Here is a 14,055-nt window from a genome sequence, read left to right on the forward strand (position 1 = left end):
AACGATCTTATTTGCGACGAAGACAAGAGAAGCTTTCATATCAGAACTCTGATAACTAACCAAAGGGGACAGGCATTCGAGAACTGAGTTCTTGTATTTGACAACAATCAAGCAATTTATTCTGGGATTTATTTTACCTTTTGCTTTAGCACTGACCATGTGACTTAAACTAATGCGACCTAAACATAATTTATGAATGTAGTATTCAAATAGAAGGTCAGCTTAGTAAATTTAGCTACCATGATCATGAAGTCTGTTTCCAACAAGAAATATTTATTTTAAATAAAATACTTATGAAAAATATTGCAGCCCCGTGCAAATGCACGTGTTGCACATATGGTAGAGTCAGCAATGCATATCATATATTTAGTCGACAAATTATTTATATATGATATTCAGAAAAATATTAGTAGGCAAATTAGTATTAGTTTTTAGCTTTAGACAAGTTATTTGCATTTTATACTGTTCGTGATATTATTTTCGTACTTATTAAAGGCCTACTTTCACGAAAAAAAAAGAAATGTTCATTTGTAATTTTATTTCTTCGTTGATATTGGTGAAACAGTACAGAAACCCGGATTATTAGTAGGTACGCTACTCATATAAATTGTAAAATATTTGTACCGTATCAGTTTCTAGTGTTTAATTTATGTTCATTTTATGGTAATTACACCTACATAAAAATACTTCAGACTTAAATGACGTAAGATACATTACAAATGCCTGGTTGAAAAAAAAACGAAATTTAGAAAAAAACGAGAGCCAATGTTTTTTTTTTGTAAAAAAAACGTACATTTCTGAAAAAAACGAACGGTTTTTTTTTCTATTTACAACACTACCTAAAATGGCTTACTGCCTATGCAAATAGTGTGTTTGTCTGTGTGTAGACTTCTATACATGTATGTTGCCAAACGAAGTGCCACCTGTACGCGAAGAGCTAAGTTCAGTTCCCATTGGATATCACTACTACCGAGCGAAGTAGCTCAAGTGGTAGAGCGTTGGCTTCGCATTCGAGAGGTCGTAGGTTCGATTCCCGCTGCCGACCATCCTGACTAGGGTTTTCCAGGGTTTTCTTCAGTCCTACCAGGCAAATGCCGGGATGGTACCTACTAAACAGGCCTTGGCTGATTCCTTCCCAAATGCTTTCCATTGTTATTATTGTTGTTAGATATCCAGCATAAAATGGCCTCTGAGCTGTATCTGGTAATTGTCAAATAAATAAATAAAGAAATAAAATAAATAAATAAAAGTTTTCAGTGTTAAGTTTCCATTCTGAGATTATTGAAAACCTCGTTGAACTATCAGATAGCAAACTGCGAACTAGGAATCCAGAAATAACCTTGGGGTGGCTACACGGATCGTCACAGAATTGGTTGAGTGTCCAAGATATAATTTTGGATTTAGTTGAAAGTAGGTGGCACCACATTCAACTTCTATCTTGACGTACTTTAGTCCTTTCGACTCTCAATATTCTCCTTTTGTCCTTTCTTCCTTACCCTTACTTTCCCTGTCTTAATCCCAATAAGGATATATTCTAGAAATTATATTGAACCTCGGCGAATGATCTAGTACGGTACCAGCTGGTTAGGAAATATGATGTATATGCTTGATTATGATTGGTTGTTTTTGAACCTGTAATGAAAACCAACGATCAACTGAGTGGCATCGGTCGTCAGTTGAACCTAAAACGAGGTGCGTATCGTACATACATTACATTTTCGTTAAGTTTATTATTATTATTATTATTATTATTATTATTATTATTATTATTATTATTATTATTATTATTATTATTATTATTATTATTATTTCCATTTTGTGTAAAATGTCTCTAAATTGTATCCTAGAGCAGTGGTTCTCAACCGATGCGTCGCGACACTGGTGTGTCCAGCAGTATCCTAAGGTGTGTCGCGAAATTTTAGAATTTAAAAAATCATGCAGAATTTAATAATAATTAGTAAAAATCGAGACAGACTATACCAGTCAACACCTTCAGCAGTAGCAATAATGCTGTGCTATATAGAGTCATTATAAAAAGTAATTGGTTTCACTATTATAACAAATATTATATTATTATTATTATTATTATTATTATTATTATTATTATTATTATTATTACTATTATTATTATTATTATTATTATTATTATTATTATTATTATTATTATTATTATTATTTATAAAAAATATCAAACAAGTGTGTCGCCAGTCAGAAAAGGTTGAGAACCACTGTCCTAGATAACCATGACTATATTTAAGCTATGTAAAATTACAACCTTCAACGATTCATTTGCGTGATGAGCAAGTATAGATTTCTACGATATTTGAGGAAACTGTAATTATTCAGAAATTAAAAGGAAAAAAATTACAATTCCACTGTAGGCCATGTTTGAATGGCAGGTTGAGACACGCATTTCAAGTTGTTTCTTTTCGGAACTATAAATCACATTTATCGTATTCCATGTCATTTTTTCTATATTGTTAGGTTTTTTTCTTCATTATTTTCGTCTATAATAAATATTTCTTATTGTCATTATGAATTGAGGGTTGCCAGTACGACGTATCTTCCAACAAGAATTTTAGGAATGATACAAAGAAAATGGATCAAAAGATTGTGATCTTGATCAAGAATTTTAAGAATGATCTAAAAAGATTACAATCTTAGCCAATAATTAGTTTTTGGATCAGGGACCACAAAATTTTTTAACGGCCCCTAAATCGAGTTTTCGAGTCTTTTACGAAATAAGTACATCATACTGAGTTAACTGATAGTTTGGGTTTGACTACACTATATGGGGGTAGTTCTACAGATATAAGGAGTACAAGGAAAATTTGATTGAAATATATTGGATGTTTTGATTTTAAAAAGTTTGAAATCCTTAAGTTAAATATCATGAGAGAGATTTCTTTTTCATTTTTCTGGATGCGCTTAGCGGTCTATTCATACAGTACCAGCGAAATCTAATCCCGTTTTTATTTTGGATTATTTTCTCGGAGGTTGGGTCCATGGTTGAAAGGCAGATTTGCACTGATTACTTATCTTCTTTTGAATGAAATGAAGTGAAATGAAATGAAATCTTCAAGTTTTACGTCCCACACTTATGCCGGCTATGCTAAAGGAGACGATGATGATGAGAAATGAATGCAATAGTGGGTAGTTCTACAGATATAAGGAGTACAAGGAAAATTTGATTGAAATATATTGGACGTTTTGATTTTAAAAAGTTTGAAATCCTTAAGTTAAATATCATGAGAGAGATTTCTTTTTCATTTTTCTGGATGCGCTTAGCGGTCTATTCATACAGTACCAGCGAAATCTAATCCTGTTTTTATTTTGGATTATTTTCTCGGAGGTTGGGTCCATGGTTGAAAGGCAGATTTGCACTGATTACTTATCTTCTTTTGAATGAAATGAAGTGAAATGAAATGAAATCTTCAAGTTTTACGTCCCACACTTATGCCGGCTATGCTAAAGGAGACGATGATGATGAGAAATGAATGCAATAGTGGATTGAATAAAGTTTGAGGAAATGGGAGAACGCCGAGAAAACTCACGAACACGGTGTTTGCTCACCACAGAGTTCCCTTGGCGGGAACTGGGATCTAACCAAGGACCCAATGCACCAGAAGTGAACAGTTTACCACTTTGTCACCGTGCCTCTCTCATCTTTTCAATTTCTGATTTTGTTTTTCTCCCGGGATGATTGTACCGAAAAGGTGCGGATTAAGGGAGTTTCGGGACCGGAAGGCCAAAGATTTTGATTTAATGAGTGAAAACAAAAATTTTAATTCAGAATTTGCAGAAAGAGTTAAGAATTTAAGAATCCGTTTGTTGCGAACTAACTTCCTCGCGGTCTACAAGTAATCCACAGGCCATAGTGTTCGTCAACACAAATCTAGTCCATCGATAAAGTTGTGTCTATTTAAAGGTAGGAATTAACAGTCAGTTAAAAATAAGGAAGCGTCCTACATACGTGATTCACTTTAATTCGTTTTCTCCTGTGTCTCGAATTTGGGTTATCTCTTCGTATGTTACCTTACATTACTCATGTTACTCACTATGGGCTCTTCTGCAAACACGAGAACACGCAAAGAAACTAAGAGGGCTTAATTAATCGTAGGCCTCCATCCAGTTATATCTGCGAAGAGGTTCGAGTTCATTTACAAACCAGTGTCTAAGAATAGTAGTGTACGTGTTTATTATTTGCTAGAAGCAATAGAACAGAAGACTGTTTGAATTTGTGATTTTAATTTTTATGAACTTAGACTACCGTGGTAAATTACTCTCACTGTCACTTTTAAAATTAAATCATTACTTATTATTTATTATCTACTTAAATACAGAGTGGGGGCGCGGTGGCTCAGTGGTAGAGCGTTCACCTCCGGTGCTTGGGGTCCCTGGTTCGATCCCAGCTCGCGCCGTGTGGACTTTGTGGTGGACAAACACCGTGCTCGTGGGTTTTCTCGGGGTTCTCCCGTTTCCTCCCACTTTCTTCATTCCACCATTTCACTTATCTCTCATCATCACCGTCTTCTTTAGCCTAACCGGCATAACCGTGGGACGTAAAACTTAAAGATTTCATTTCATTTTTAAATATAGTGTGTTCCAAAATGAATATCGGGGTTTTAAGGTTTTGTGAGTTTTTGCTACAAGATGTGGCGTATTTACGATTTTGTTTCGGGGAGGGCTTTACTAACTTTCGAGGGGCTTTGCCTGAAAATGTGAAAATTCTGCAAGATATTTCATATACTTTACTATAGTAAGATTTCGGGGGGGATTAAGCCCGGAAGCCCCCTCTGAATACGCCACTGGCTACAAGTGTTCAATGTAAGCACCATTCGTCAAACGGCACACGTCGAGTCGATAGGCGAGAAAGACCCATAAACTTTCCGTCTGGGTATACCACAAAACGCATTCAATTTAGGGAAGTCTCATTGCAACTGCAAAATCTGGTGAGGATTTCCTGACCTCCAGACGCAAACATTATGAGTGTTCTTCAGATCACCACTTAGGTGAAATGTCAGTTCATAACTGGAGACGACACGATCCAGAAAATCTTCGTAATGCAGTAACAGTTCATGTGCAACGTAAACCATAGTCTGTATTCTTTAGATCTTGCAGCAACTGCAAATGTAAGGACGTAGTTGTAAGAGTCTCCTTAAAATTCTCCACACAGACAGTTGCACTGTAACTACAGATTCAACCTTTGCTAAATTAAAACACCAAAAGCTTTTTGCTGTCTAGTCGCCATCTTTGCTACTAGCGCTTTCTAACGGCAAACAGAGGAAACAGTATATGAGCGTGCGTGCGTACAAAACTGTTTCTCTTTCATTTCATGTATTATTTATAATTGTAAGTTAATTGTAATAAATACTACCGTTCCTAAGGTGCTTCACAATGACACATCGACTTTCAAAGCTGATACTGTTTCATGTAGGGTGGATATAGCAGAAATGTCAAGGCACGTAGCTAAGGGGAGGGACCGGGAGGTCCGGACCCCCCTTCGAAACTAGAAATGAAAAAAATTAAGGAAGGATGAAACAAAATGAAACGAGGAAAAGAAGAATCAGCGTTAAAAATAGAAAGGCTACAGCAAGCTTTTGGTTACTTTTTCTTATGTGAAGATTTGTATTACTTGCAATACATGGTGGCGAATGTGCGGGATATCCTGAAAAAGTTAGGGAATTTGAAATTTCTAGAAAAGTTACGGAATTATCAGAATTTCTGCTACAAATCAAGGAAATTTCAAGCTTTCGAAAGCATAATGCCGTTGTGTAACAGCGTGGACATTTTTTATCATAATTTTTCGTCATCGCTTCTTTGCAGTACCAAACATGTTATTTCAGAAACAGTTTTCTACTGCTCCTTTAACCTGTCATTTGGAACAGACCGTAGCTGACGGAATAATGAAAACAAAAAAGTTATGTGGAAAGAAAGTTTTGTTAGCATTTGAACCAACAGAGAAAAGAACACAGATACTGTAAAATATTTTACATTATTGAGTATTTAGTGGATATATATTTTTTTATAATAGTTGATATTGTAATGATTTTGGTAGAGTCAATAATGGATCGAGATTTATCCCCTTCACCAATTTATTATAAATTTGATAAATACAGAACGTCTTTGATTACAAAGAGTACAATACTGTTTTGTCTTGTTAATGTCCAAGTAAGAGGAGAATAGGTGTTTTGCACGGTGCCCCTTCTCTCAAGGCAGTCTCCAAGGCACCTGCCGGTTCCGGTGAGTCTGGAAGGATAGCCCCCTCAGCTCAAGGCAGCTTCGCAAGGCTTTGTTGTTGAAAGGATCCCTAGTCCAGTGCAACCTTGGGAAGGATAGGTGTACCCCTAGTCCAGTGCGACCTCAGAGCGCTGTAGGTGATTTGATCAGTTGGACGACTGATGCTGGGTCCCTCGGTGGTCCTCTTTTTATTCGTTTTCTTCGGGTCCTTCCGTGAGGTCCGTCTTCTTTCGGCGTTCCTCGGTATCTTTCGTGTCGGCTTCTTGTCTGCTAGGTTGTTTAAAATCAATAGCACGTGTTGAGTTGACACGTGTGTCTGTCGTGATGTGGGGATCCTTACAATATCATAATGAGAGGAAAATTGTTATCTTTGAATGAACAGAGGAAGTAACATAAATATTGTAAAATCTTTTTCAATATTTTTTTATTCTTTTACTCGAAATTTTGTCATAGTTTGTTATTAAAATACTTACTAGCATATCCTCATTTTATTGTCCTAACAAACCAATATATGTTGCCAGTAAAATAGTTTAGAATGATTGGACCACAGTATTTCGTGTCGCGGACCCCCCCCCCTTTACGAAATCCTGGCTACGTGCCTGATGTGTCTATTGAACTTGTAGTTTTAAGTAAATTATTTCGGTGTTCAAGAGTTTCTATAAACTGGTACGTCCACTGAACATATTTCACTACTGCATAACTTAAATAGTGTCAGGTGCTGTAATTACGAATACATGCACTATAATATTCCTGCTGAGTCAGAGATTTTGGTTTGATATGATTGACAAATCCCTTTCACATGGAACACTTCCTCGTCTGACAAAAAGAAGTTCTCAAATAATTCCAGCATTTATATTAACCTAGTATTCACTGATAAATAATACATAACAGAAATGCTCCATGAATGAAACTTTGATCATGAGAACAGTTCGTGTGACGTCACAAGTTAATCCACTTTCTCCAGTAGTCTGACGTGCTGACCTCTTTGCAAGTTCATGTGGTACAATCTGAAATAACTTGACATTTTTCTTTGGGCTGGGTGTGAAAAAAAAAAACACATTTCTTGTGGGAGTATCTGACTCAAATGTTTGTTGACATCTGTTTAGAATGGAACACATGTTGCCACCAGCTCCGCATATATATAACTTACTGAACGCCGTACTTCATATTGTAAAGCCAGAACTCAAGAGATATCGCTTACACAATCTTAAACATTGCTCCATTTTCATTTTCTTCTTTACAATTTCAAAGTTAAAAATAACAGTTTACAAGGGGACCTCTGTAAAGTGTTGCACTCCGATTTACATGACATTTTGTAGCTTGAAAGTATATGCAGTTTCAGCACTGGTTAGAAACAATTACAGAAGGGATTTTTGCCCCCTTTAAACCGGTTTTCCGTAGAAAGAAAAAAATGAAATGAAATCTTTGAGTTTTACGTCCCACGGTTATGCCGGTTAGGCTAAAGGAGACGGTGATTATGAGAAATGAATGAAATGGTGGAATGAAGAAAGTGGGAGGAAACGGGAGAACCCCGAGAAAACCCACGCACACGGTGTTTGTCCACCACAAAGTTCACTTGGCGGGAGCAGGGTTTGAACCCGAGACCCCTAGCACCAGAGGTGAACGCTCTACCACTGAGCCACCGCGGCCCCCGTAGAAAGAAGAATTTTGTATTTTATGTCTACTATATGTTTGTGACATTTCGTTGAATTCATACATACACTTTTAGAGCTTATGCTAAAGATTGACGAAATATATCACTTCTGCCTGACAACATGCTTGGAGGGAGCATCTGCCCTCTTAAAGCGTCTTTCCGAAAAAAAATAAATTAATTAATTAAAAAACACTCATTTTATGTCTACTATTTGTCTACGAAGTTTCTTTTCAATTGTTCATGTCTTTCTTGACGACTATAGCACTGATTACAAATAATTTCAGAGGAGGCTTTTGTCCCTTAAACCCTTTTTTTTCTGCAGAAAAACACACCTGTATTTTGTCATTTTAGTCTACTTTCTACCTACAAAATGTCATGAAAACCGGAGAGCAACACTTTTTGAAGCTTCCTTGTTAATTAGATTTCTACGTCTTTAACGGTTATTATTAATTTTGTTGCATGTAGATACATTAATATTTCCAAAGTTATAAAGAATTACCTTTAGACACTTGTTTTGGCGCACCCTATATATATATATATATATATATATATATATATATATATATATATATATATATATATATATATATATATATATATATATATATATATATATATATAAACGGAGAACGCCTTAAAAGACCATAAAATATAAGGTACCAACAATTACCGATAAGTCAAATAGTACCAAAGCACTATATTTGTAGACATACGAGGGTCATTGCAAAAGTCATAGCAACTATTTTTTTCTCGAAAATGGTAAAGAATTAAATAATTCTGAGATATGCAAATGGAAGGTTAGTTCATATGTAAACATTACATGTAGGGAGATGGATGAACACACACACCACCATAAAGATATAGCACGAGAAAAAAGACGAACAAAATTTTGTCGTTTCAAACGTGTTTTATTGTCAATTGCAACAGTGCACAATAGTACAGGGCAGAAACACGTACCTATGACATCTTAGAGTCCCTCGAAGTAATCTCCCAAAGAATCCATTACACATTGCTAACGTTGTGGAAGACGCCGAATAAGGCTACCCATGGCTTCACCTTCAGCGAATCTTTGGATCTCACGCGTCACTTCTTTGTCAGTCTTCACATGTTCGGAAGCGTGTTCCACGCAATGTCTCTTTCAGCTTTGGTATGAGGTCATAATCGTAAGATGATAAGTCTGGTAAGTATGGTGGATGGTCTAAGATGTCACAGGTACGGACAAATGGACAGACAGGATAAATATATAAAAGAGTTAGGACGGGCATACTGGACAGACAGGATAAATATACATGGTATTTCGAAACAACACCAACAACGATTGGGAGGTGATTTCTGACGCCAAAGTAAGACAAAAAGTATAGATCAACCTGGGTGCCTTTTGGAGTTACAGGCTGTCGAAATCATGAAGAAATGCACTTTAATGGTCCATAGCTCAAAAATTATGAGATTTACCGTAATGACTTCACTTAGGACCTAATATGTGCGCTATCCAAAAATACATGTTTCCAAATCCTAAGGTACTCACGCAGCATTTTTTATAGAGAGAGTTTGGCTAAGGGCATATAATTTGAAGTACTCACCAACTACCTCTAGAAAAATTGTTGCGGAAGTAACGCGGGATTTTGAAACTTGGATTTTTGTATAGGGCACATATTAGTTCCTAAGTGAAGACTTGACTCGACTACAGTAGTAAGGGCCCCACTTAAGGACAATTTGGACCCCGACATTTGTGATCAAATTTCCAAAATTTAAGGGGGGGGGGTCCTATGTACCCCTGCCGAAATTTAGAGGGGGTGGTCCTAAGTACCCCTAGGTCATTGACGTGGGCGCCAGAATCCGGGGGCGGAAAAATTTGTCCTTACTATTACTACGGTAGGTCTTACAGTATTGGAGCTATGGGCCTTTAAAGTTCATTTTTTTTCATGTTTTCGGCAGCCTATAACTCCGAAAGGAAGTATTTGTGTACCCAGGTTGGTCTATACTTTTGGTCTTATCTTGGTGTCAGGATTAGTTTCCCAAACTTTGTCGATATTGTTTTGAAACATCCTGTATAAAGTAGTTACGACAGATGGACACAGAGGGTAAATTTATAAAAGATTTAGGAGCAACACGTGGATAGATAGGATAAATATATAAAGAAGTTTTGGTCAGTTATCTTAACTCTTTGAAAATGGAAAGTATAACCCAAATGTCCTGCTTTGTTGATTGTACCGGAATATGTAATTATCTTTTCTCTTCTATTTATATATTAAAGGATGGCTCCATACCATGGCTGAAAGACTGAAGATTCCAGTGGAAAACGTAACTCATTCAGACTCCTACGTCACCGCGCTTTATTTCACGTGTTCCAGTCTCACAAGCGTTGGATTTGGAAACGTATCCGCAAACACAACGTCTGAGAAGATTTTTAGTATCTGCACGATGCTAATAGGAGGTAAGAAGTGTTCTATTATTATCTTTTCCTTTTCTTATATTTTGTCATCTTTTGACGTTTTGTTTTACCCTTTCTCCATTCCCTCTCAAGGGAAATTAAGGCTTGCATAAAAGCGTCTCTTTTTATTTTACACTCTGGTGTCTGATTTCCCAGGATAAAGTGTCATAACTGGTTGTCTTGTTGCTTCAATTTGCAAGAAAAGGAAAAGTAAGGCAACCCCAAATACTATAGAGATGGCCTGGTTGCATATATAGTTAGGCGTTCTTCCTTACAGCTGGTTGTCTTGTTTCTCCAATACGTAGGCCTATGAAACAAAAGTAGGGTGACCCGCAATACAATGAAGAATGTTGGGTTGCATATACAGTCAGGCGTTCTGCCTTTTCCCTAAATATGACAAAGCATAGTAGTTGTGTGAATCTGTACATAATTTAAAATTATTAATTTCCCTAAATCGAAGAAAAATGTTCTTTATTGATAAATACACACTGCACTTACTACCCGTGACAAGTCTTTTTTTAAAGTCCAAACACGAAGTTTGGTATCCAATAACTCAAGAACTAAAGATCTCCGCTTGACCAAATTTGAATATAGATCTTGACAGGCATAATATGCGTATGAAATAATACCATGTTTCTACAGTTATTGGGTATCAAACTTGGACTTTGGACTCAAGTATGAGACGAGAAGATAAAAACTCAAATATGAGAAGATAAAAGTTTTACTAATGTGAATTCCTTCAAGAGCCGCCAGTGATTCAGAGTAACTCCTAATAGTCACATATATACTCCTAACAGTTAAACACATTGTACTATAGTATAAACGTATAAAACAAACTGAATTGATTTTTAATTTATTTATTCATTCAAATCAGAAACACATTCTCCTTATTTGGAATAATACGCCACAAGAGTGGACAGAATCAATCATTGTTTCAATTCACAAGATAATAATTATCGAGCCATTTCTCGTCTGTCAACATCCTGTAAAATCCTTTCAAACATTCTATTAGCAAGATTGACTCCATACGGAGATGAAATTATTGGAGACTATCAGTGCGGATTTAAACGAAATCGATCAACTATCGACCAAATATTTACACTTCGAGAAATACTCGAAAAAGAAGTGGTATTACTATACCCCAGTATATCAACTATTTATTGATTTTAGAAAGGCATACGACTCGGTTAGAAGAGAAACATTATACAACGTTCTTACAGAATTTGGAACACCGAAAAAGCTAATTAGATTAATTAAGGTATGTTTAAATGAATCCCAAAGTAAAGTCCGGGTAGGAAAATTTTTGTCCAAGAGCTTTCACGTCGAGAATGGCCTGAAACAAGGAGATGCGTTGTCGCCCTTATTATTCAACTCTGTCCTGGAATACGTTATAAGGAAAATCAAAGATAGCAACCAGGGCCTAGAGTTGAACGGTATTCACCAGGTTATGGCATATGCTGATAATGTAAATTTAATAGGGGATGATAGGAGAACAATGGAAATAAATGCAGAGATCTTATTAAACGCTTGCAAGGACATGGGTTTAGAAGTAAATGCAGAGAAAACTAAATACATGGAAGTTCGTCGGGATCGTAATACGGAAAATTATTAATGGGTTAAACTATCAAATAAATTTTTGATAAAGTGGATACTTTCAAATATCTAGGATCAATATTAACAGACGAAAACCATATCCATGGAGAAATTAAATGTCAATTGAAAGCAGGGAATTCGTGTTATTATTCAGTTCAAAATCTTTTGCCATCGCGAATTCTGTCGAGGAATTTGAAGCTTAAAATATATAAAACGATAATCATACCTGTTATTCTGTATGGTTGCGAAACATGATCGCTTACTCTGAGGGAAGAACATAGACTGAAAATATTTGAGAACAAGATCCTGAGACGAATATTCGGACCCACGAGGAACGGGAGTGAGGAATGGCGGAAACTTCATAACGAGGAACTACATAATTTATACAGTTTACCAAACATTGTTAGGGTCATCAAGTCTAGGAGGCTTAGGTAGACAGATCATGTAGCCAGGATGGAAGAAAGCAGGAACGCAAAGTCCTAACTGGAAAACCAATCGGAAAACGACCATTAGGAAGACCTAGGCGCAGATGGGAGGACAATATTAAGAAGGATCTTTCAGAAGTAGGAATACAAAGTAGAAAGTGAATCTAGTTAGCTAAGGATAGAAGTCAGTGGAGAGCTTTTGTGAACGCGGAATTGAACCTCTGGGTTCCATTGGCCATAGAGTTAATTAGTTAATTATTCATTCAACTACGAATATATTGATTTCATATATTCCTGGTTAGTTTTCACCTAAGTTTATGTTCTTTGTGTCTACTTGTGTTATTTTTTTCATCTTCCTCTTTTCTTAAATGTCATTTTTACTTTCTTCCTTTGCCTCCTTTTTTTCATTTCCTTAACTTACTTTCTATGTTTTCACCTCTCTATCTCTATCTTTACTCATCTCCATTTTCTCCGTCCTCGTTCTAATTTTTTTCCGCGTCATCTTTCTTTAGTTGATTTTATCTCTGTCCGTTTTTATATATACACGAGTGCGTATGTTTGTGTTTCTGTGAGCTACCTTTCCACCTTTTATTTAATTATGGAAAGAGGTTTGTGAAATCTTCAAGAAAGATGAAGAGAAGAAAATTTAGGAAAAAAAACCTGTTTTCCTAGGTCTCTCTAACGTTATTTACTTGGAAATAAAATTAGCGTAGGAAGAACTGAACGAAGGTCGGGTTATTCTACCTTTAACTATGAATGTAGTAGGTCTCTTGATAGCTTCCCCGTGTTTGCTATGTACTTGCTAAAAATAGTTTCAACTCCCCATGCTTGTGTGTCTACCTTTCTCCGATAATACGAGCGGAGTTAATTTTCCACGATGTTAAGTCCAAGGCAAGTGAACTTCATCGCCAAGAGGTGAAAAGCAAAAGAAAAACGATTTCTTAAATTCACTAGAGCTTTGGTTTAACGAATACGGGGAGGGGCTTTCTATGGAATTATGGTGGCATCTACACTCGACTCCATATCCAGGAGGGATGTAGATGCGCAGAGGAGAAAACTGGCTCGTTGGTCAGTAATGCTTCCTCCAACAAAAATTATGCGGAAATGAAACAAATTCTGAATATATAACATCTCATTTCCCTTTCTCGGAATTAGAATTTATGTGTAGAAATGACAAAAACAACGATAGGAAGTATCCACCAGAATCCCAACCTGTTTTCAGCTCTACAATTAGATTTTAATGTGTCTGGGCTTATTTTATGTCTGATATTATTAATAACAACGTGCTAACATGGCCCACAATGCTTTGCGAAGTCCAAGTGGCTTAGTACTAAATACCTTTAATTCACATATCAAAAGAGAGAATTAATTAACTGCAGCAATAGAGATATTTCATCGTGTTGAATTACTCACGAATTATATGTAACCAATTTTCAGAGTGTACTTTCCCTATGAAAAGCCGTGTTGAAGTTATCGGTTCTCTTCTATATATAGTACCACCAGTATTATGGACTATCACCCGATATCGCAATTTCCACTGCAACAAACTATGTTGGAGTACAGGCTAGATTAATTTCTGGACCATTTCACGTTCGAAAAGTGGATTTTCTCTGCCTACCAGTCGAGGAATTCTACGAAGCATCTAATACAACACTTTCACTGGTAGCCTTAAGTGGGCTTCTTTTGTTATCGATATATATATATATATATAT

The 14,055-nt window shown here is 36.2% G+C and overlaps 1 protein-coding gene across 4 annotated transcripts in view; it reads left to right on the forward strand.

The window, feature by feature from the left end:
* The window catches only part of LOC145675971 (voltage-gated delayed rectifier potassium channel KCNH8-like), a 764,648-nt gene that overhangs the window by 676,812 nt on the left and 73,781 nt on the right, over nt 1-14,055 (forward strand). For all 4 annotated transcript variants that reach the window (XM_081746796.1, XM_081746797.1, XM_081746798.1 and 1 more), the window contains exon 8: nt 10,149-10,328. In XM_081746796.1, coding sequence (XP_081602922.1) covers nt 10,149-10,328 — 180 coding nt within the window. The remainder of the gene's footprint in view (nt 1-10,148; nt 10,329-14,055) is intronic.

Source organism: Thermobia domestica, chromosome 18 (assembly GCF_964235325.1).
Source record: "Thermobia domestica chromosome 18, izTheDome1.hap1.1, whole genome shotgun sequence".
Lineage (NCBI taxonomy): Eukaryota > Metazoa > Arthropoda > Insecta > Zygentoma > Lepismatidae > Thermobia > Thermobia domestica.